The following is a 26,445-nucleotide window of genomic DNA, read 5'->3' on the forward strand; positions in this document are numbered from 1 at the left end:
GTAAAACTAATCCATTTAGTCTAAATTTTCTGAAGAGACACAATCTCTTTATGAACAAATTTTATTTAAGCTTTGTTTTATTCACATATTAACATTGATTGGTGAACATAAACAAAAGCTCAACCGAAACTGCTTGACTCATGAGAACGAACCTTATCGGTTCTTGCGGAAGCTCAAACTGGCTGCATAAGGGGCTGTTCACACAGAATGCATTTTTCAATTCCAATGCGCTACTTTTCCATTGTTTTTCTATGTAAAGGCACACTAGACGGTTGTGTATGAATGTTAGGCTTGTGTCTCGCATCTTTTTTCCAGCGCCGCATTTTTAAGACGCCATTGTCAAGTTAAAAGAATTTCAACTCTTTCTTATGGCTCTGTGTTTACAGTAGCAAGTTGGCATGGCAACTGTTTTATTTGAATGCAACATAGCGGAGGAGGCCATAGTCAGTGCGATTATGTCAAAAATACTATCTTATCTGTTCTGCTGTTTGCCTATTTCCGTTATTGCATCACATATCAAAATCGCTTCTCTCACAGTCTCTGCTCTGCTTTTTTAAACCATTCCTGAGCGCTGCATCTCTCGTTTTTAGACGCAAAGACGTGTTCTGTGTGAACGAGCCCTAACACATGAGAATGAACCTCATTGGTTCTCGCACGTCACGCAAACATGCTTCTGTTTACCACAACTGATGTGAGTTGATCAATGTTTATATGTGAATAAAAGCCTGAATTAAATCTGTTTATCAAGCGATCGAGTCTCTTCAGAAAATTTGGACTCAACCACTCAATTCATATGGATTAGATTTACAATGTGTTTATGAACTTTTTGAAGCCTCAGAGTGATAGTTTCATATTTCATCAAAAAGATCTTAATTTGTGTTCAGAAGATGAGCAAAAGTCTTACAGGTTTGGAATGACATGAGGGTGAGTAATCAATGACAGAATTTCCATTTTTGAGAGTAACTAACCCTTTAAAAAGGTCCTTTCTTAGAGAAAAGTTGTCAGTGTCTTGTCACTGCTGGGTTAATCTCAACACGTCTGTGGACATGAATGCACTGTTTCTTAATGAAAACCAGTCTGACCTGTCCTGTGTTAACCTCTAAACTAGTCTTACTGCCCATCCCATGCTCCTCAAGATCTAAATCAATGCACTTCAAAAGAAAGCTGGATTGTTTCTTCAACTGTCAGATTGCAGCAACAACCTTTTGGCATTTATGATCATAACTGAGCTCTTTTTTCTCACCTATAAACAGAATGAGGCATTTTGGTATATATAAATAAAGAGGTAATATATAAAGCATGCATTAATGTCCAAGACTTTTAGCTGCTGTGTGAGCAAACAACAGCATGGGGAAGATTGTTGGTTTTTACAATTGTCCTTATTATGATCATTCTCATTGTAATTTTTTTTATTATGCATTACTGTGTTGGAATTTTTTTTTTTATGTGTGTGTGTGTGTGTGTGTTGGATAATATGCCTCTGAAACCACAAGAGGCAGGTTTATTAGGCCATAGAATGTTTTTAATTCTTGACCACAAGAGGGCAGCATCGACCTACAGAACAGCTTTCATTGCAATTTTGTATGCACTAAACCAGTGGTTCTCAAACCTGCCCTGGGGACCCCCCACCACTGCACATTTTGCATGTCTCCCTCATCAAACACACCTGATTCAAGTCATCAGCTCATTAGCATAGACTGCAAGAGTTGAATTAGGAGTGTCTGATGAGGGAGACATACAAAACATGCAGTGGTGGGGGGTCCCCAGGACAGGTTTGAGAACCATTGCACTAAACTATCTATAGCAATAGTTAGCTATAGTTTTACTTTATCTTTAAAATATAAATGATATAATAGATTATAAATATGAACGTATTCTTATACTGAATCAGCATTTATGGGTGAATTTTAACTTTAAAGATTAGCATTAATGATTGATGCAATGCTTTGACTACTCAACACTAACAAGACATCAGTGTTTTATAATGACAGTTGTTCCTCTTTACTCTCAGCTATGTTTTATTCAAATGATGTGTCTATGGAAATCACTGAGTGCTGATGTTGTAGATGTGTGGTTTGATAAACTCACTCCCACCTCATCTTTACTTACAATGATTTTGCATGTTTTGAAGGCACATGACAAGATACTTAAAACAGAATTGATGAGCAGATTGCAAGCTACCTATGAATATGTTATGATAATAAGGATCTAATTTGGTCTCTGCTGCTCTCTGTAGATCTTCTCTATGTATGGCCTTTTATCTTTCGTGTGCATCTGCTTACATGCACCCATTCATGAAAGCAACCTACGGCTCTTCACCCAAAGAACAGCTATTGTATGCATGTCATTTCTTGTGGGCAGGTTCTCAAAATGTCCTGTTATCAAGCATAAGGTAACCACCATCTACTCTCTACTGTGTGTGTGTGGTTCAGGTACGTCATAAGGGAAAAAAATGTCCCACAGAAATGGCAGTATCTGAAATTTTTTGGTCCCCATGAGGATTTTATTTATTTATTTTGAGGAAAAAAATACTTTATAACATGTATTTCTTAAGCTGTCAGAGTTAAACTAAAAGGGGTTGTTCACCCAAAAATTAAAATTCATAATCATTTGCTCATCCTCAAGTTGTTCCAAACACAAAAGAAGATATTTTGAAGAATATGGGTAAACAAACAGTTGATGGGCCCCGCTGACTTCCATATGATTTATTTTTTTACACATACTATGTTAGTCAATGGGGCCTGTCAGCTGTTTGGTTACCCATAGGTTTTAATCAACTTGAGGGTGAGTAAATTATGACAGATTTTTCATTTTTGAGTGAATTATCCCTTTAATATGAATTAAAATGAATAATCTTATGAAATATGTTTACACGATCATTTTTAAACACTTAAAAATGTTGAAATTATTATATTCAAAACAAATTTGTCAGATTTATTATTTAGTGCAATGACAATATAAATTTACAATATAAAAAGTGTAATTTAACCATGTTAGTTTTTATTTTAGTTTTATTATAGGTTTATTAATATTCTTTTTTTTTTCTATTTTTTTAAGCTTTCATGTTCATTTGAGTTTAACTTTTGGTAATTTTTGTATGTGCTGTTGTCATTTTATTATTATTATTATTATTTTTAATATGGATATTTATGTTTAATTTATTTTTATTTTAGTTTCAGTGCTTCAACTTAAAACTTATTTCAGTTTACTGCCAATTAACATTTCTTATTTTAATTTAGTTTGTTTTTCAACTAATATTAATATTTATATTTTATTTTATTTCAGCTTTATTTCAATTAATATAAATATTTTTTATAGATTTAGTTAACGAAAATAACCCTGATATAAAATTAAACCAATAATTTAATTTAGGAAATAACAGGTCTATAATATTATAATATGAAAATGATTTACTCACCTAATATGTCTTTTAGTATTAGAAAACTCGGCCTTTAGTATTTTAGTATCCGTAAGCATTTTCATCATATTTAGCAGTTCTTGGCATCAAAATATACTTTAAAAATCTTTTAAAAGTTAAAAGGCTATTTATTTTGCTATCCTACTTATAGTCACAATTATATAGTTTGTTGTTTTTGATTATTTGGGTTATGCATTATTCGTGACTCACAGAACAAATGTGCAAATGTTTTTGGGTTGTGACCCATCAGATAAGGACATTATTTCCATTCACCTTTTTCATTCAAACACATATATACACACACACACACACTACATGTACAGTTTTCACATTTTTCCTCACTGATATTTTCAGTGGACTTGTTATTAGTTTCAGCCCCAGTATATTGGTAACCATGGAGACAAGAGAACAGTGTTAATCACCGAGGATTTGATGTTTGAAATGCATGTCGCTCTTATTGATTCAAATACTGTATTGCATTATTGCAATCACAGAGTGTTTCTTAATTACACCGAGTATGATGTTACAAATCTCAGAGATTGAAGCAGCAGTTTAATGTTGTGATATGTTATAATACATTATACTATCATATTTATTTAATATACAACATTTATTCGCTGTCAAATGTATTCTCACATACTACATGTCTAACTGATTTCAGCTTAAACAATTTGAATACTCAGTTAATAAACTGAAAAGATACCGCAGCCATCAGTGCATTTCATTTTTGTGGAAATCATCTCACTCGCTGCATTACAAATAGATTAGTTAAAATGAGGAATCTGCTCATTCAACATTTCAAACCTTGGCTGAATAGTATTTTTTATGGGGATTTGTAACAGACTTACTCTAACCTCTGCTGTCAGAGAGAGATATAGTCACGAGTTACTCACTCTGTGTATTTATATGTGTGTGGAACAAGTGAACTCAACAGTGATTCATGGAAAGACATAAGTAACGTGTTCTTGAACCATGCTGTTTATTAAACCAAATCTCCATGACAACAACGTCCAAATGAGATGGACCTTTATAAAGTGTGCTTTCTATCACAGAGCTTTTGAGAGGATGAATATGCAAATATGCTGTTGTTTTTTTCTTTGCAGGCCCCCTCAAACCTCATCTGTTGTATCAACTCTGATATGGCACATTTTTTACAGAAACCATCTGCTAGGGCTTCACTTGAGTTTAGCTGATAGAAACTTGTCCTGAGAGCAAAAACAACTCTGTTTAGGAGAGGGTGTCAATATGTAAAGCATATCCTGGAGCATTTTTGCTTGTGATTATCCCATAACAAGGCAATAAACAAACACGGCCCTGTTAGTTTTGTCCTGTGCGTTAAATCTATGTCACAACAAAAGGAAGTGTAGGTTGTCCTGGAGGATTGCTATAGTAACCACGAAGGTGGTGTTTTGCGCATAACAAGAAAGGAGGAGGGAGAAATGCAGAGAGATGCATAGACCTTCAAAGAGTGAGATTATAGTGAGAAAAAAACTCTGTGCTGGTATATTGTCACTTCTTATTCTCTCATTTTAAAATATGACCTCAGCTGTGGCTAAATAGGGTTCAATAAAACAATAGAATTAATTGAGCAATAAATAAAAAGTCAATACTAAGCTAGGGTAGGCAATTTTGGTGCAGCTACAGCAAGCTACAGCTTTGAAAGCGCCCTCTAAAGCTGCACCTCCTTCAAAACACATGAACGCAATGCAGGAGATTCTGCGAGGTGAGAGACGGCCTTAATTGACCTCATGTCTCAAATCACACAATAATATTGAATGCAAACAACTTACAGAGCTCCAGTTGTACCACCTGGCTGCTGCAGATTCATTTCGGCATTGACAGTGTTGTTGACCTAGAAATGCATAAATCCAAGTCTGAGGATGTGAACAGCTCCAGGCAGAACGTCACGGTTTGCCGTCTTTAAATTACGTTATACGACGTGGCGTGAATGCAGTATAAGCTCGTTTTGTTGTTGTTGTTTTTTTCCACAGGAGATATATGTACGTGTTTTATTATTTAGACTACTTCTTTTATTGATTGCTATCAGGATGTTAAGAGAGTTTCAACCAGTATAACAAACAGTGTTTATATAAAACAAATGGCCTATACCTTTAAACTAAATGAAAATGAGAGATGTTGCCTTTAAGTTGATATATATATATATATATATATATATATATATATATATATATATATATATATATATATATATATATATATATATATATATATATATATATATATATATATATATCAATAAGTTAAAATAAGTTATTTTATTTCAAGTAATAAAATAATGAAAACTTTTTATGGTTTTAGTTAACGATAATAACCCTGTCTAAGACATCAGTTTGTGCTTCATCATCACATGAGTGGTGTTTTTTTTATATTAATAGGCAGCAATACCTTCCTTCTGATGAGGTTTGTCATGGAGATCAGTGATAACAATCAGCATATGGTCAAAGGCAAGAACTGAAACCTCCTTGAGGCCTAAGAATAAAACTCAAATTCAAAATAACCTTCATTCTCCTCTGTCCTTAGGTACTATGAATAATACTGTAAAGCTTTTGTTCACCAAAAAATAAAAAATAAATAAATAATACTCATATAAATTCAAAGCTTGGCCTAATTCAACTTTCCCTGCATGACCTCAGTGATCTTTCTGATACTCATCTGGAGGCAAAACAAAGTGACTCAGCAGAACTGTAATTACATTTGTCTTGCAGCCTGCGCTATTTGTCCCCTAGCCATGCACTCACCAAGAGAAAGATAGAGAGAGAGAGAGAGAGAGAGAGAGAGAGAGAGAGAGAGAGAGAGAAAGTTGCCAATTCAATCAATGTAGGTTGAGAGCTCAGTGCATGATGTACTACTCTCAGCATTACGTCACTCGTTGGACAGAAGTGTAATTATCATTCTAATAGAATAATGTTCAGGTAATCAGAGATTTAGGTTGTTTTGAAACAAGGTGTGGTAAAAACCCTACTTAATAAGAGCATTTAGCTGACCTGTTGTTCTGACCTCTGTAGTTTCAGTTATTTAACCATGTACAGGTTACAAAACCTTTAAAATCCACATTAAGCAAATCAGATGATGAACTGGATTTTACTCAAGTAAAAATGTGTATTGCAAAAATGAGTATTTTAAATGTGTCAAATGTAAAGGTGCCAATCTCTGTTTTTTTCCTAAAATGTGTATTAAATGCATATAGTTCTCGTTGAGAACTTATTAGTCATTTTAATCATATTAGTAAAAAGAGAATCCTGCACTGGTTACGTGATTAATATGTTGCTTGAAAAAAAAGCAATAATTTCACAATACACTGCTAATTTTCTTTCATGGCTATGGAGAATGCTTTTTGCAGCCAGCTATTGCAGGCATGACATCTACCAGCAGGGGCTAACAGGGGCATGCTAACCAGCAAAACCCTGACTCCACAGTTAAAATAGCACAATACCAATAATGCAATACCAAAGCATATCTAAGAAACTGAAAGGCAGCAGAGTGAACAGAACAATTATCATAGACTTCTGAAAAGATCATAAGGGGTGCTTAAAAAAACATAATGGAGTGTAACAGGGCTGTCACTAGTGGGGCGTAAGGTGGTGACAATTTTAGGGGTCCCCGGCCTTAGGGGGCCCCTGCGATTTCACCCTAGGGGAAAAACAACACAACCAACGGAACATGATTTCAATCGAGGAGAACCCCAAATTCAACTAAAGGGGACACAAACACCATCCCGCAATAAACCACAAACACACACCCCTGCCCCTCTCCCTACAAGGAGAGCGATTTCAACTGAGGGGAACACAAACACACACTCCTGCCTCTACCAGGAAGGAGATTTCAAACGAGGGGGACACAAACACACACCACTCCCCCTAGCCGTAAAGCGATTTCAACCGAGGGGGTCGCAAACACACACCCCTGCCCCTACCCAGAATGCGATTTCAACCGAGGGGGACGCAAACACACACCCCTGCCTCTACCCGGAATGCGATTTCAACCGAGGGGGACGCAAACACACACCCCTGCCTCTACCCGGAATGCGATTTCAACAGAGGGGGATGCAAACACACACCCCTGCCTCTACCCGGAATGCGATTTCAACCGAGGGGGACGCAAACACACACCCCTGCCTCTACCCGGAATGCGATTTCAACAGAGGGGGATGCAAACACACACCCCTGCCTCTACCCGGAAAGCGATTTCAGCCTAGGGGGACGCAAACACACACCCCTGCCTCTACCCGGAATGCGATTTCAACAGAGGGGGACGCAAACACACACCCCTGCCTCTACCCGGAAAGCGATTTCAGCCGAGGGGGTCGCAAACACACAGTTTAGAGAGTATCCAGAGCACGATTTCAAACAAGGGGGACGCAAACACACACCCCTACCCAGAGCACAATTTCAAACAAGGGGGTTGTAAAAACACACCCCCACACCTACCCGGAATGCGATTTCATCCAAGGGGGACACAAACAACCTTCCCCGCTCCTACCCGGAATGCGATTTCAACAGAGGGGGTCACAAACACACACCCCTGCCTCTACCCGGAATACAATTTCAACAGAGGGGGACGCAAACACACACCCCTGCCTCTACCCGGAATACAATTTCAACAGAGGGGGTCGCAAACACACACCCCTGCCTCTACCCGGAATACAATTTCAACAGAGGGGGACGCAAACACACACCCCTGCCTCTACCCGGAATGCAATTTCAACAGAGGGGGTCGCAAACACACACCCCTGCCTCTACCCGGAATACAATTTCAACAGAGGGGGTCGCAAACACACACCCCTGCCTCTACCCGGAATACAATTTCAACAGAGGGGGACGCAAACACACACCCCTGCCTCTACCCGGAATACAATTTCAACAGAGGGGGTCGCAAACACACACCCCTGCCTCTACCCGGAATGCAATTTCAACAGAGGGGGTCGCAAACACACACCCCTGCCTCTACCCGGAATACAATTTCAACAGAGGGGGACGCAAACACACACCCCTGCCTCTACCCGGAATGCAATTTCAACAGAGGGGGTCGCAAACACACACCCCTGCCTCTACCCGGAATACAATTTCAACAGAGGGGGACGCAAACACACACCCCTGCCTCTACCCGGAATACAATTTCAACTGAGGGGGATGCAAACACACACCCCTGCCTCTACCCGGAATACAATTTCAACAGAGGGGGTCGCAAACACACACCCCTGCCTCTACCCGGAATACGATTTCAGCTGAGGGGGATGCAAACACACACCCCTGCCTCTACCCGGAATACGATTTCAACTGAGGGGGTTGCAAACACACACCCCTGCCTCTACCCGGAATACAATTTGAACAGAGGGGGTCGCAAACACACACCCCTGCCTCTACCCGGAATACAATTTCAACTGAGGGGGATGCAAACACACACCCCTGCCTCTACCCGGAATACGATTTCAACTGAGGGGGACGCAAACACACACCCCTGCCTCTACCCGGAAAGCGATTTCAGCCGAGGGGGTCGCAAACACACAGTTTAGAGAGTATCCAGAGCACGATTTCAAACAAGGGGGACGCAAACACACACCCCTACCCAGAGCACGATTTCAAACAAGGGGGTTGTAAAAACACACCCCCACACCTACCCGGAATGCGATTTCATCCGAGGGGGACACAAACACACCCAACCCCAAGTGAACGTGATTTCAACCAGGGGGACACAAACAGATACCCCAGCTATGGCTCCAGAGTGCAAAGTTATGATTTCACAGCCACACCTGTTAGCTTGCTGCTGATCACCCTCACTGGAGTCAGCGACCATCACTGAATCCTTTGAAAGTGAATTTAATAGGCGGGTGTGCCCTCTCTAGTGCTCCGAGTTCTCTTGAGTCAACGGCACCTCAGCCGGTGGCTTTCCGCCATAAGACACACCCTAAATGTGCCACTCCTCCACTACAGTCAGTGTCCTGCATTCACTCGCATGAAGTAGGTCACCTAAGGTTGTAAAAGCATTATTATTCAGCAACGATTGGACACAAGTTTAATAGGCTTCAAGTTTATTTTCTACATAACTATCAACAGATGACCCTAGCAAACAACCCAGCAACATATTAAAACTACTCAGAACCCCCTAGCAACCGCATAGCAACAGTCTGGCAAGGAATTTACTCCCAAAAAAATATTTGGTTACTGTTTTTTAATGGGTTTGCAGTGTTTAGCAAACAATGGACAAATGTTTTGTTTTGCAAACAAAATATGTAAAAATTAATGTAAATTGTTCTATATTTAGTATTTATGGTCTCAGATGAAACGGGTTGCTATGAAACCATGAAGCGTATCTTGTCCTGCAGTTGCTTAGCGTTGTTGCTGACACAGCACTACAACTGCGTTTCCTCCCAGGAAGACATCCGTACAGTACGTACATACACGTGTGTGTACTTTACATAATTCAGTCATGACCTTTGGCACGAGAGTTTGGAAGAAAGTAAGTGTAAAAAAGAAGGTGGGAAGGCTAAGGAGGAAGAGAGAAAGTGAAAAGGGACAAAAGCACTTCGTCCCACACACCAGAGTTGTGCAGCAAAATCTACAGCAGCTAGTAGGAGGACACCCACTTCTTACATAACAGCGCTCCACCTCCACACTGTACAGAGAGCAGAGATTATTGCCTCACACAAGTTATCTATACGTCCTCCTAACCGCTCTATGTCTGTCTACAGCTTTGAAACAAGATCTTGCTTTGCTTACAACAGTTGCATTAATTGAATTGTTTAGAGACACAATGATCTTAAATCGGCCATGCCCAGGTTCTCTCCTCATCCTGAATCACAGTGGGAAACTCTAATCTTTCTGAACCCCATAGATGAGTATATAGCTGTGTTACTCAATATTATAATTGCTGAGACAGGGCAGTTTGATTAACAACATTATTTCTCATCAATTCTTTTAAACATAGCTTTTTAACAAACATTTGCTCTGTTTATGCTTGCATGTTTCTCTTCTTATGTCCTTCTCATCTCTCCATCCACCTATCACTTCAAGTGGAGATGTGATACACATCCATGGAAACTGCGAAAATATATCCATGATAAATAAGAGACCATTGGAGGAAGTACATGGTTGTGACTCAGTCTAGCTAGGCAAGTTTGAACAAGGCAAAAAATACCACTGAAGCTAATATCACACCTTTAACACCAGGAGAAACACCAACTTTCACTAAAACCTCTTGCAAGGCTGAGAAAGAGATTTGCTAACAATGGATATATAGGATCAGGGCTGACAACTTTTGAGTTCAGTTCGGAGTGAGAATTAGGGAGGGGGGGGTGGTACTGACACATATTTCACGATTTGATTCATAAGCTTGCGATTCGATTCAGTATCGATTCATTTGGATATATATATAGTAGGCCAACTTGTCAATTTTTCTCAGGAAAAAAAAATCTTTCTTAACTCTGTTGTAAACTATACAGGGAACCCTGTTAGCTGGTACATTATTATTAAAGATTATTTAAAGGGTTAGTTCACACAAAAATGAAAGTTCTGTCATAATTTACTAACCCTCATGTTGTTCCAAACCCGTAAGACTTTCGTTCATCTTTAGAACACAAATGAAGATATTTTAATGAAATCTGAGAGTCTCTCCATTGACAGCTATGCAACTTTGACACTTCAAAAGGTTCATAAAGAAATTGTAAAACTAATCCATAAGAATTGAGCAGTTTAGTCCAAATTTTCAGAAGAGACTCAATCACTTTATATGATGAACAGATTTAATTTAGGCTTATATTCACAGATTCATCAACACACATCAGTTGTGGTAAACTAAAGCTCAAGCATGTTTGCTTGACGTGCGAGAACCAATGAGGTTCATTCTCGTGTTACGCAGCACATTTGAGCTCTGCAAGAACCAATTATGGTTTGTTCTTGTGCGTCAAAGTGAGTACAGTTGACTTTTGGACTAAACCACTCAATTCATATGGATTAGTTTTACGAGCTCTTTATGAACTTTTTGAAGCAAGTGGTAGTTGCGTGGACTATCAATGGAGGAACAGAAAAGAAGATGCACGAAAGTCTTACGGGTGTGGAACGACATGAGGGTGAGTCAATAATGACATAATTCCCATTTTTGGGTCAACTAACACTAACAACTGATCAGTATACAATTGCATATAAGGCCTTTTTTATAATAATAACTTTTTAAAGGTATTAGAGTAAAAATATAATGACTACACAGTATAGTGCATCATTGTTTTAACAATACAATGCTATTATAAATGTAGACTAATGTTACTTGACATGTTGTTTACAAGCTTTTTTTTCGTGTTTGAAACACTGATTGAGCGATTACACATGATAAATTTCATGAATTTGTACTGGTTCTTTCAACTAGTATCTGATGTTTATTCATGTTTATTTTGAGCTGTAACTAGAAGTAAAGATGGAAGAGATGATCCGTTCACATGCCGCTTGAGGCGTTACAGCGGTCTGTCACGGCACATTAAAACGGTATTTAGGCTATTATATGAATTTCCTATGTTGTGGAAATTTTAATTTTTCATATGATTTTTACCTGTATTCTTGTGAAATATGATGCTTATCGAACATGGTATGATGTTGGCTAAAGTGGTAATGTTTAACATAGTGTTAACATAGATGTTAGAAATAGAAAGAGCAAGATATGGTATGGGGACATGCAAGATGTATGTTAAAAACATGTCTGTGATAACAATGTGTGGAAAGTTACGGCCACTAAGAGATGTTCGTAATATGGTAAAAGGACAGAGGCTTTGACCTTGGAGGTTAGAGATAAAGAGGTGAGGGAAAGCTTTCGTTCTTTGTCTTACACTCTGCAGCTACTTGTGTTTCTGTATGACCTGTCTGACCTTTCTTGCAAGAAATAAAACCTTTAAACAATTGGACGTGTTTGTCTCTTATGCAGTAGAGTCGGGTTGATTTTTTTTGCCACGACACCTAATAAATCTTAAACTTTATTTCATATCTAAAGTGTCCTGCTGTGCCTTGTCTGTCAGTACATGTCCTCTTTCCCCCATGATGTTTTTTCACTGTGTGAGAATATGGACATGTGGCTGAATGCATGAGAGTTGACAGCCCTGCAGGATGGATATGAAGTGTTCAGTGCAGAATCCCAGGATACGAAAGACAGGGACAGAATGCAAAGGAACCATTAAGACTGAGCTTAAGATAGAGCATGCAAACACACACTGACTGACACACACATGCTCACATGCATGCGTATACACATGCAATTGTGTTTTTTAAGGTCCTCTGAGCATTCTGCACTTAGTGTGTGCATAATTTATAGAGCCGGACTCGTATATTTTAAGAATGCAAGCGTGTGGCATTTTTTTGCATAGCAACACACACAGTCTTTAAATTTAGTAATTAGTAATTAAAGAATATGTTAGCTTTGCATTGTTACAATGTTGGTAGCGTATGTAAATAAACAATGTGCATTCTTTCTCCATGTTAGCTGCAGCCAGATACATATATCCCATTTATGTGTTAGCCTCTTCCACACTTTTGTTTTCCCACTCATGGACAGTGGGATTAACAGAGGGGTGCATGCCAAAATCAAAAGAGTTTTTGGCAAAAGGGCCACAGATCTTTTTTTCTGTTGCTCTAGTCTTTAATTCAGATTTGTTTTGCATTTCTGGTGTATTATCTTTAAAATTATACATTTACCTGACAATAATATTACAGATGAGTTTATTCTGATTGACTCTGAAATTATTAACTCTAGTAGATTGCATAAAGTCCATAACACTACAAATCTACGCTCAGGTTAGTAACGGACTAAAATTCAGCTTAGCAATTAGCATTGGAACACGCCAGCTGAAGTTTTAGAGCTCCGACTAACAAATTGCCATTAGTCATGTTTACTTAGACTGAAAGAGCTAATAATGGAATTTCCGTTTAGAACAACAGAGTGTTATAAGACCAATCTAAATAGGGTGAGCCTCAACCTCTGATTACATTATTCTAGCTATGTGTACATGGGAAACTATGGCATGATTAAGTTACCATTTGAGGAAGTTAAATTGGTCATCTTATTTCTATGGTAATGGTCCTGACCTCTGGTTAGATTAGATAGATTAAGTGTGTACAGATCTATGGGGACTAAATAGCATACCTTTAGAAATAAGCAAGCATGGTGTGGCATCTGAAGGTATTAGTCAATTGCATCTGTCTAATGACCAAGACTGTTGAGTTTGTGATCATGAAATCCGAATATCCGGCCGGTGCGAGACTCAAAGTGTTATAAGAAATCTGAGTGTAATTTGAATAATCAAATGTGAAGTACTGTACCTAAGGTCATGATAAAATGGAGTGAGATAAAAGTAAATTGGAATAAAACTACTGCGACGCTGAAAAGACAGAACACACAGGTAACCTTCACCCATTCTATTGGAAACCTTTGTTGGGCCAATTGGGTGGCCTTACACTGCCATTTCATTAAAAGCCCATTATTCGCCATGAGTGGTAGATGGAAAAATTCAATTAAACTTTAATGCTTTAGATATTATGCTAACAATTAACATTTTTATTTTATTTAAATGTATCTTAAAATGTATATGTAGAAATTAACTTTAACTAATATTATAACACGCAGTAAAAGTATTTCTCAGTGTTATTTCAACACTTTTACAGACTCTTATTGTAAAGTGTTGTTGTCTTTTTTTGCCATTTCTGTTTTAAAATCGATGTAAAGTGTCATAAAGTGATGTTTTCCTAAATGCAACAGAATATTCAGTGAGACAAAAATGTAGGGACAGGACTTTTATTTTTTTTTTTAATATAATGGATTATGAAAATTGGGCTTTCCTTACTAGAATTGAGCCAGTTAAATTTAGAGGGATTTGTGATGTCATCCAAAAAGACATTTAAAACCAGGAAAATTGTTACACTTTGATAAAAGATTATGAGAACAAGCTATGTATAATTAAAGGTGCCCTAGAACATTTTTTTAAAAGATGTAATATAAGTGTTGGCGCTGCCATCTCAATTAGAGCTAGGTAACCGGTAACATGACGAAGGATTAACTTACAACTCAGACATTATCTGGCGTTTAGCCTGCACACTCGCACAAGAGAGCAGCGGCCTTTTTATTAATGATTGCACACCTGTGTATATTACTCCTCCCACTTCATTAAAACAGATCACAGTCAATTAAAGAACACATACAATTACATATGTCAACACCCCCATTTGTTCTTAAATTGACAGAATATAACAGTGCATCACATACATACATTTCCAAATTACAATTAATTCTTCACACTCCAAATAAAAAACACACAAATTTATCCATCCTAGCCTTAGACACAGATTTTGTTAAAATGTCTGCCACCATATCAACTGTAGGACAATAATGAAGAATTATTTTGCCGTCATTCAGTACAGATCGAACAAAATGATACCTTATGTCGATATGCTTACACCTTTGTCGACACACCGGATTCTTTGAAAGTGCAATAGCACCCTGATTGTCCTCAAAAATAGTCACTGGTGCATATTCAAGTACATTGTCCATTCCATTGATTAGATTGGTCAGATACAAACTTTCTTGTGCAGTAGCTGATAAAGCCATATATTCAGCTTCACATGAGGATAAAGCAACAGTTTGTTGTTTCTTAGATTTCCAAGAAATAACAGGCCCATTCTTGGACAAACTGAAACAGTAGCCAGTAATACTATGCCTGTCATTCAAATCTGCTGCCCAGTCTGCATCGCTATAAGCCACAAGTTTCAGATCTACATCACTTCTCTTATAACATAATTCCAAGTCTGCTGTACCTTTCAAATACCTCAACACATGTTTAGCAGCCACCCAATGTTGTTCTTTTGGTGCCCTTAGATATTGTGACAATTTACTAACAATGAAGCTCAAATCTGAGCGAGTACTTGTCATCATATAGATTAAACTGCCAATCACTTCTCGATACCTCTTTAGGTCAACAGGTTCACCATCATTGTCAAATTTTACTTTGATTTCACATGGGGTTGACCTTGGTTTGCAGTGAGTCATATCAAATCTCTCCAAAATTTTTAAAATGTATCTTTCCTGATTCATTTTTACTTTACCATGTTCTTGCGTAAAGTCAATGCCTAAGAAATGTCGAAGTTTTCCCAGATCTTTAACTTTAAATTTAATTCCCAACATTTCCTTCACATCTCTGAGTATTTGATCATTACTCGCTGCAATGATGAGATCATCAACCCAAATAATCAGTATGACTCTTTTTTTGTCATTTTGTTTACTGTAAACACAATAATCTGCTGAATTTTGAACAAAATCATTTTCAATTAAGAAATCATGCAGCATCTTGTTCCAATTTCGTCCTGATTGTTTCAGACCATACAGTGATTTATTGAGCTTACATACCAATTCTTCTCCTGTTTTTAACTCAACTTCAAATCCTTCAGGTTGCTTCATATAAATTTCACAATCTATAGGAGCATGCAGATATGCAGTTTTAACATCCATCTGATGTAACTTCAAATCATGTTGTGCTGCAAGCTGCATTAACACACACGTACTGAAGTTACATCAGCAGTCGGTGAAAATGTCTCGTTATAATCAATACCTGCCACTTGACTATAACCCTTTGCCACATACCTGGCTTTATATATTCTCCCATCAGGATTTTCCTTTATAGCATAAACCCATCTTCCCCCTACTGCCCGTTTACCTTCTGGTAGGGTTGTTAATGTGAAAGTATCATTCTCTTTCAGAGAGTTCATCTCATCTTCCATAGCTTCAACCCACTGCTCTGAATTTAAAGAGCCTAAGGCTTCCTTCAATGTCTGGGGAACATCACATGCAACACGATAGCAATAGTCAATAGTCAATGGCTGATCTACATCATCTTTAACCTCATAATCATAGTCTGCAAAGTACTGGGGGGGTCTTCTTTCTCTTTTTGGATATCTAGTACCTAGATCACTCTCTTTTTCACCCTTTGTACTGACTTCACCCTCAACTTTCATTTCTTGTGGAATCACTTTAGACCTATCTAGTTTTGGTACTAAGGTTTCAACCTCCTCCTGTATTCCAAATATTCATCCACATCCTCCATTGTCTGAGTATCCCTTTCATTTGTACTCTTTGTGACAAACTTCACCAGTCTACTCTTGAGCACTCTCCCTGTGTCTGGATAGAAAACAAGATAAGCAGGGCTATTTTTGTCATAACCAACAAATATACCCTTTTCACATCGCTCATCCAACTTTTTCTTGTCATACTTGTATGCATAACACTCTAACCCAAACATTCTCATTTTGGATAGATCAGGTTTTTTTCCAGTTATCAGATAGTATGGAGTTTGTCCCAGACGTCTATTATAACATCGGTTTCTAATTATAGCAGCGGTCTGTACTGCATATGTCCACAATTCTTTTGGTAATTTACTCTCAATTAGCATACATCTTGCCATTTCAAACAAAGTCCTCCAAGCTCTTTCAGCTGTCCCATTTTGATGGGGTGAATAAGGAGCTGAGGTTTCATGTCTAATAGCATTTTTGCTGAGCAATGACTGAAATACAGAAGATGTAAACTCCGTTCCATTATCTGATCTAATACATTTGATTTTACCATATGGTGCAACATCAGCAATGAATTTCTCAGTAGCCTTGGCAGTGTCACTTTTGTTCTTCAAAAATAGGTAAACACAGCTCCTGAATAGTCATCTGTGAATGCTAAGGCAAATCTGAACCCATCTTTCCCTGCTGGTTCTATAGGACCAGCCAGATCTGCATGAACAAGTGCAAATACTTCTTTTGCTTTCTCATCTAGATCTCTATTTCTGTTCTGAGCAAATTTGCCTTTTACACACACTTCACATTTCAAATTGGATCTGTCAATTTTACCTCTAATTTTCATCCCATCTGTAACATTCTCCAACTTTAACACATCATCATAATTACAATGACCCAGTATTTCATGCCATGTCTGAATATCATAGCAGGCGTTACACTCATCAATCTCATTAGCAACAGTACTCAAATAAAACAGTCTGTCATACATATGAATATCAAAAGTTGTACCATTTTTGTGAATGAGTCGATTCTGTCCCTCTTTGAAGATTACTGTCGCTCCGTGTGAAATTGCCGCTTTGACGGAAAAGATGTCTTGAGAAAATGATGGCACATAAAGTGCCTCCGTCAACATCATGTCCACAATGCGGCCATTGCTATTTCTCAAACGCAATTTAGCGGTACCTTTCTTCAGCGCGATACCACTGGCCCGCTCTCCATCAGCCAGCTCCAAAATGTGGCTCTGAGGCTTGAAACTTAAGTCGAAATCCACGAATTTCTCAATGTCCGTAACGATGTGTTTAGTAGCTCCAGAATCCACCATGAGGCCTTTCATTTCCACTCCATCAATCGGAACTTTATTCACCTGCTCCACCATAAACGCAAATGTGTGATCCTCCTCTTCATCCACCGTTTGCTTTACTTTATCCCGCTTTCTTCGACGACAGTGCACGTCTTTATGTGAGGTGCTTTTACAGAAACTACACCATTGTCTCCGTTCCCCGCGCTCCCCAGCAACCACCGTGCACTCCGCGGCTTTGTGACCTTTCTGGCCACAGTTGTAACAGGTGAGTCTCGTACTCCAATGGTCCCTTCCTTTAACTTTCATTACGCTGTCCTCTCCCGAACCAGCAATGCCAAACTTCTCTGTGCTTTCATAGCTCCTCAGTTTTACTTTAAAGTCGGCAAATGTTAGTTTTTCATCACTCTGCGTAATAAAAATAGAGAATGGTTTGAAAGTATCGGGCAAACCCTTTAGAATCATGGCAGTCAATAAATCATCGCTCAAAGTCTCTCCCGCATTCCGCAATGCTGTGATGGCAGTCTCTGCGCGAATGATATAATCTGTAACGGTTTCATTTACACCTTTCTGAAGAGATGTCAACTCCGTATACAAACTTATCACACGTGGCTTCCCCTTGCCAGCGTAGTGATCTCTCAAAATCTGTAACGCCTTTTTGCCATCATCCGCAGCTTCTCTCATCACAAGCGACATACTCTTATCATCTAATAATTGGATCAGAACTGCATATGCCTCTTCATTTTTACTGTCGTCTTCCTCCTCCGCGCCCTCATCGTCCACGGCAGAGGCTTCACCCAATATGGTGGATTTCAAACCCAGAAGACGCAAATGTGCCAGAAACTTTGTTTCCCACAGTTCATAATTCTTTTCATCTCCGTCGAAACATAAACGGTTCCATCGGTTCCCAAACTCTTTACTGGGCCCATAACCTGTTGGCGCTGCCATCTCAATTAGAGCTAGGTAACCGGTAACATGACGAAGGATTAACTTACAACTCAGACATTATCTGGCGTTTAGCCTGCACACTCGCACAAGAGAGCAGCGGCCTTTTTATTAATGATTGCACACCTGTGTATATTACTCCTCCCACTTCATTAAAACAGATCACAGTCAATTAAAGAACACATACAATTACATATGTCAACAATAAGTCTAAGGTGTCCCCTGAATGTATCTGTGAGGTTTCAGCTCAAAATACCCCATAGATTTTTTTAAATTCATTTTTTTAACTGCCTATTTTGGGGCATCATTATAAATGAGCCGATTCAGGGTGTGTGGCCCTTTAAATCTGGTGCTCCACGCCCCAAGAGCTCGCACTTGCCTTAAACAACATAAAAAAAAAGTTCACACAGCTAATATAACCCTTAAAATGGATCTTTACAAAGTGTTCGTCATGCAGTGTGTCTAATCACGTAAGTACAGTGTTTATTTTGATGTTTACATTGATTCTGCAATGAGTTTGAGGCTATGCTCCGTGGCTAACGGCTAATGCTACACTGTTGGAGAGATTTATAAAGAATGAAGTTGTGTTTATGCATTATACAGACTGCAAGTGTTTGAAAATAGCGATGGCTCTTGTCTCGAGATTCTCGTGAATACAGTAAGAAACGATGGTAACTTTAACCAAATTTAACAGTACATTAGCAACATGCTAACGGAACATTTAGAAAGACAATTTATAAATATCACTAAAAATATCATGTTATCATGAATCAGATCCAGACGTTACTGGCTGCCCTTGTTTAATGCCTTTCGTAATGTTAGGAACATGGGCTGGCATATGCAAATATTGGGGGCGTACACCCCGACTGTTACGTAACAGTCGGTGTTATGTTGAGATTCGCCTGTTCTTCGGAGGTCTTTTAAACAAATGAGATTTATATAAGGAGGAGGAAACAATGGAGTTTGAGACTCACTGTATTTCATTTCCATGTACTGAATTCTTGTTATTCAACTATGCCGAGGTAAATTCAATTTTTGAATCTAGGGCACCTTTAAATAAGCAAATAAATAGAGTATACATTTGAACTGTGCACAATTAAAAGTAAGAAAAGTAAAATGCAAAGTAAATAGCAAATAGAAAGTAAACAGAGCATTAACAACTGATGCAAAAGGAGAAAAGGAGCTCTTTGTAATGCTGCGTAGTAGTAGATCCAACGCTACATGCTCACCGACAATGATCACAATGGTGAAAGGACAGAAAATTAGAGTGCCAAGGGCCAATTACACCCCCCTCACTCCTACACACTCACACACAGCCATGCAGAGTACGAAATACACCCTCGTCTCATTCAATCAGATTGCCTACACAACTCCCCGAGCCCACCCACCTACGTAACTGCTACATCCCCCCAGTCTCCTCATTTACAGCGGGAAAGCAATAAGATAATCAGTTCTCCAGGTTTGAGCACTTTCAGCAAGGGCTTTGATGCATCCACTGAGACAAGGTTATTGTATTTTTCATATGGTAATTAGAACAGAATCTAATTTAAGTAAAGATGGATGAATATGTTGAACCAGTGCCTGCTTGTTAAACCGATCATGTTACTGATGTGTGAAATGTAGACTGTAGAAATGTAAATGGTTTTGTTTAATAGGGTTGGAGGAAATTTGGACAGTAAAGTGCAACACTGATCATTTGTTTGAGCTTTTACATGTGGTTTGGTGTTTTTGCTTATGGGTGGGCGGATTGTCCGCTTTATGTGAAACAGCTCTTTTAACACCTCCATATAGTTGCTACTGTACTGGCTCTCTAAGACCACAGGCTACCTTGAAAACCAGATTTAACCGAACACACTTTCTACAGGCAGGACAGTCATTTACCACCAGCACAGACAGAAAGGCTTGTTGTCTGTCTGCTCTCTTTTTAGCCTTCTTTTTCTGTATCTTACAACAATGGATCAACAGCCATTTTCAGGACATTTCTATATGTTGGCAAATATCTTTGTTCCTCTCTGACAGAACTCTGATGTCCCATATTGATTCCCCTCAGGCGGCGTGACCTGTGAGGCACAGTGACAGCACCATCCCGACAGACTGCTCAGTGCTGCTGCTTGATCCATCACAGCAGATTTCACTTATATACTTCCATACTTCAGTTTTAACACTTTTCAATAAGGTTTAATGCATTGGTATGGACTTGCTACTGCTAAAAGATCTGTGTGGAAGATATGCTGCTGCTGCTGCTGCATAAATAGACATTAGAGCTGCACGATTAATCGAAATTAAGCCGCATGCGATCAATCTATCATCTATCTATCATCTTAGGTCATTTATGTAATGATATATAATGATATATTATAATGACTATATTATGATATAGCCCTTGAAATAATGTTCAACAAAGTCAAACAAATATTAATAGCTCATTTTCACATGTTGTACTAAGGTTGTATCTAAGAGTCCAGGGCATGACATAACCTGCTGGAGTTTAACACATCATCATTCAAAGTAGATTGAACAATCCTTTTCCTCTGAGCTGAATCCGATCTTCGCCCCTGCAGGTTGTGAGATGGCGAAGATGAGATTCTGGTTCAAAGCCAAGTAGGGTGTGAGTTGTCTAAAATGTACATCTAAAATTCTTATTTTTGAAATATTTGATAAATTACCAGTTTAATTTAGATTTTGATTTCATCAAGTCTTTCATCATTTCGGCAAAAAATAATACCCACTAAGTTTTACTAACTACAGTCACTTATGTGAGTTATTGTGTGTTTAAATGGATGACTACTTTAACCTGTTCAGACAGAGCTAAGATTTGTCATACAGCCCCACCTTATGACACTGACTCTATTACTGCACAGGAAATTGACTGTGGAGAATAAAACATGCTTCAACAAAGTAAAAATGGCTATTGTCTAATGGGAACATATGGGATGGTCAGGCTGGCTAATTTCTTGCTTCTAACTTACATTATAAAATATATTAAATTAGAAAACATTTATTTTAAATTGAACAAATATTTCACAATATTACCATTTTTACTGTATTTTTGTCAAATAAATGCAGCCTTGGTGACCTTAAAGGCTTAGTTCACCCAAAAATGAAAATTATCCCATGATTTACTCACCCTCAAGCCATAGGTGTACATTACTTTCTTCTTTCAGACGAACACAATCAGATATAATAAATGAATCAGCGTGTCAAATCAGCGATTCGGAGTGCCAAATTCACGTAATTTCAGCCGTTTGGCGGTTTGACACACGATCCGAATCATGATTCGACACAAAAGATTCATAACGCTCCAAAGCTTCCTGAAGCAGTGTTTTGAAATCGTCCATCACTATATAAGTTGTTATTTAGTTTTTTTGGCGCACCAAAAATATTCTCGTCGCTTTATAATATTAATATTGAACCACTGTGCTCACATGAACTGATGTAAATATGTTTTTAGTACATTAATGGATCTTGAGAGAGGAAATGTCATTGCTGGCTATGCAGGCTTCACGGAGCCATCGGATTTCGACAAAAATATCTTAATTTGTGTTCCAAAGATGAACGAAGGTCTTACGGGTGTGAAATGACATGAATTTGAGTATTTAATAACAGAAATTTCATTTTTGGGTGAACTAACCCCTTTTTAATGAATTTGCCACCATTTTAATAAAACATTGTGTCCTTAATATTTTAATAATAAGTAGCCTATTGGTTTTATAAAAGCAAAAAATCACTCCATGCCTTGCTGTACTGTGAATAAAGCCACAGTTAAATGTGTTGCAACGACGACCTTGTAATGATGTCCTTTAGCCATGTCTGTATCCTTAATGTTTACTAGCCTATCATATACTGTTTAATTCTATGTGTTTGCATATTATTATTATTGTGTTCAGAAGTCTTTTCTTTAAATCTGTGCTGTAATTACAGCATCTTTTCTTATAATAAAGCTGAATACCTACATTTTTGCAAACCCCAAACACAACTAGAACTAAAAAGCAATTATCTTTCAAATCTGATTAATTAGAGAGATGGTATTTGGGTCTCAGTAGGTAGGCTAGATCTGCTGTTGATGCATCCAGTTCCCAATCATGATGCTGATGGTGATGCTGGGGATGAGTAGGAGGAGGGGGGATCACCATAGCAATAGTGACGTCATCCCCCTTGCTCTAATTGGAGGAAACCCCGTGGCTACAAGTTAGAGTCTACGGGCCAACCGAACGCGTTCGCTTCGGCCCGCCTCCATTCCCCGCGCTAATCTGCCATTGGTTGGTCATTTGAAGAATAACGCGTGACAGCCGGGAAGCGCGGCCTCTGATTGGTTGACAGGCGGGATTAGTGACGTCCTACGGTAACACTTTCGATTGTCTTTCTCTACTACATTTTTTTTCCTAACCATCCAAGCTCAAAGGCTATCAATCCGTTGGAGTCAACCGTTGATCGAGAGGTGAGATGCAATCTAATATATTTTAGATTTAAGGTGTTATGTTTATTTATTATACAATCTTAAATTCCTATATATAATTTTGATCGTTTTAATGGACGCCGTAATCAGTATAACCGCGCTGCTCTGTTGAGAGGCAGGAGGGGCTGCCAAACTGCGTCCATATCGATCAGGGGGGAAAAAAGCGTTGATTTGCTTATTACAATGTAGTAAACATTTATTTCCTTTTGATATGCGATATTTGTATTCGCAGATCGAACATTTGATAATATTGATGTGTTGTTTAAATTTTTAAATAACGTGTTTTGCACAAGACTAGACCCATCGCTGTTAAAGGCGGGTCGTCACACCGCTACAATTGATTTTTTTTTTTTTAAGATTAATTTAGCTGATTTACATCATATATATTGGTAGTATAAACTAATATTTATGTTAATAAGCATATCTGACGGCTGAAATTGTCAAATATCGCCTTGTATAGTGAGCAGTACCCTCATTGCTACGGAAATCAAGCTGGTTTTCATTTATTCATATTGATTCGGTATGATTGTGATCGGTAAGTTATATCAAGCTGCGATGTCCTATTTTGTGTACTTAAAATGACGTTAAACAATCGGTCCACTTTAAAGATATGTATGATATTTCAGTGAACAGGGCAGGGCTGTACGGATCACACTGACACAGATGTGTTAAGCCGCACACACACACCCTGTCCTTGTCTCCAAACCGAGTGAGCTGCCAACCTAGACAACATCTGTCGGAACGCGCCCCAAAATGCGGTTTTGGTGTGCAGCTCACTAGGTTTTTAAGACACATCCATTAATTTCAGCTGATAACCGTGTTTTTGTCCGTGTGTTGAGAATGAAAGTGTAAGATTCACACGGAAGAGCTCCGTGGTTCATTTCAGCGATTCGAATCTTTTGAATCACTCGCCAAAAAGATTCGTTCACAGATTCTTTTTTACAGTTGCATTGTTTCGCCTGTAGGTGGCGAGAAACTGGTTTTGATGTGGTATGAACGAGGAGTTGAATCATTCTCTCAACTGAATCTGTTATTTAATTAATTTATGATTAATTTACGTCACTGTTAGGGATCCTCAGAGCTCCTAACACAGACGCGTTTAGTAAAATATTTGTTGATGATATACTAGTAGGGGTGTAACATACACAAAACTCATGGTTCAGTACGATTTTCAGTACAGCAGGTGGGGAGAAAACTAAACATAAAATTGCTTTTGTTATTAAACAGTGGTTTACTGAACAAATTGTGTTTTTGTCTTTAAATATATTAAGTTAAATTATAACTTTCTTAAGGATAAAATATTTATGCTATAAACTATGTAGGAAGCCCTTACTTGAACATTATGCTACTATAATATTAATGGATAACAACTGAACTGAGCCCAAACTATTAGCCTAAATTCAATTGCTTTTTATTTTTAGATAAAATAATCAACACTCAAATTGTATGCAAACATGTAAGCTGCACCTAAGGCAGTTTTTGCATTAACTTCTAAATGTTTTTACTCCAATATGTTGTTGAAATAGAATCATTTCTACACAGTGGTTGTCATTTTCATGAGAGTTTAATGTAAACAAACATTAAATAATAAAGACATCACTAAAAGGTTAAGTAAAATATAATGATTATATAGGCTAATACAGTGCATATACTAAGCGAAAGAGTTAATTTCTCTAGCGAACTAATAAGCTGTGGTCACTGAATGGCTTTTCTGAGGTAAATGCTACATGACATATAGTTTACAAGCTTTCATTGATGTCTTTCCGTCGTTGAAACACTGATTGAGCGATTACAAGAGGTATGACCATTTTAGTAAGTTGTACTGTATCTTTCAACATACTTTCAGATGTTCTTTCATGTTTATTCTGTAACTAGTATTAAAGAGGAAGAGATGCTCGCTCTGCCGGTTGAACTGAGGCAGTGATCCGTCACGCCGCATCAAATAGCGTCAAAACGGCATTTTCTGTTTGAATTTCATGGACAGAATTTGAAGGATGACACTTTGTTTCTTATCGAAAGTAACAAAAGGCAGAGCTTATTGCGATTATTGGTGGTTGGGCTACAGTGTTGCAATGTAATGCTTCGGTACACACGTAAAAGCCCTGTACCGAAACGGTTCGGTGCGAATATGTGTACCGTTACACCCCTATATCCTACACAGCTTGTACTCAAAATGCTTTTTGCTTGTGCTACAGCCAAAGCAAGTCACACACTTCAAAGGGTAAAGGTGAACAGAATGATTCGTTCACATAAAGGATTCTCTAATCAATATATGGAGTTTGACTGTCATTATCTTTCCTCCTCAGCCTCTCCAGGGATTAAGCAGCAGTTCATTCCCCTCCTTTGATCAGTCGAGTGTCCCACAGACCTAGAAACACTCACAGACTTAAAGAAAAGCAGCAGGATGGACAGAACAGAGCTCATCCAGAAGGCAAAGCTGGCCGAGCAGGCCGAGCGCTATGACGATATGGCATCCTGTATGAAGTTGGTGACTGAAGCTGGGTCCGAGCTGTCTAACGAGGAGAGAAACCTGCTATCCGTCGCCTATAAGAATGTGGTGGGTGCCCGGAGGTCTGCCTGGAGGGTCATCTCCAGCATCGAGCAGAAGACTGAAGGAAACGACAAGAAACTGCAGATGGTGAAGGAATACCGGGAGAAAGTGGAGCTCGAACTGCGAGAGATCTGCAACGATGTGCTGGTGAGTGCGCAACCATACAATGCAAAAAAAACAAATAGTGTTACATGTTAAGATAAAATAATTTGTGTGATCAGTGGATGAAGAGGAAAATGGCAAAACAGTTAAGAATGAGAATGTCTATAAAATAGGGCTCAAGTCTAGTTTAGCCCTTTACGACTACATACTGTACAGACAGTACAAATACAAATAGAGTAGAAAAAAACTACATTAAAAAAATCAAAGTACAAAATGCATGATTAATTGAAATATGGCTCAGTGTGATTATCAAATGTCAAATGCTGTAGTTTAAATAATAGGCTGGGGGATATATCGCATGCAATTGTCACCTGATTACCGCTAAATCGTCATCACCTGCTTTCAAAGGGAGCGGCATTTAATAGACAGAGCCGTAGATCACTGATAAGCCACGCAATATCGCGTTCATTATCGCAGATATCAAATTCGATAATAAACGCGATTTTGCATGTAGTAGTAACTTTATGTAGTAGTAGTATATTTGTAGTAGTAGTAATTTTTTTCTCACACAGTAATTTTCATTTTGGGCGATACATATTGTCACTATCCACGATACATATCGTATTGCGA

General features: G+C 38.3%; 1 protein-coding gene across 2 annotated transcripts in view; it reads left to right on the forward strand.

The window, feature by feature from the left end:
- The window catches only part of ywhaqb (tyrosine 3-monooxygenase/tryptophan 5-monooxygenase activation protein, theta polypeptide b), a 78,215-nt gene that overhangs the window by 40,035 nt on the left and 11,735 nt on the right, over positions 1-26,445 (forward strand). Inside the window, exons 1-2 of one of the 2 annotated variants that reach the window (XM_067368343.1) lie at positions 23,002-23,144; positions 25,469-25,860. In XM_067368343.1, the coding sequence (XP_067224444.1) occupies positions 25,567-25,860 (294 nt within the window). In that variant the 5' untranslated portion in view covers positions 23,002-23,144; positions 25,469-25,566. Of the gene's footprint in view, positions 1-23,001; positions 23,145-25,468; positions 25,861-26,445 lie in introns of those variants that run through there. The other variant, XM_067368344.1, reaches the window with a different exon arrangement.

This window comes from Chanodichthys erythropterus, chromosome 18 (assembly GCF_024489055.1).
Source record: "Chanodichthys erythropterus isolate Z2021 chromosome 18, ASM2448905v1, whole genome shotgun sequence".
Classification (NCBI taxonomy): domain Eukaryota; kingdom Metazoa; phylum Chordata; class Actinopteri; order Cypriniformes; family Xenocyprididae; genus Chanodichthys; species Chanodichthys erythropterus.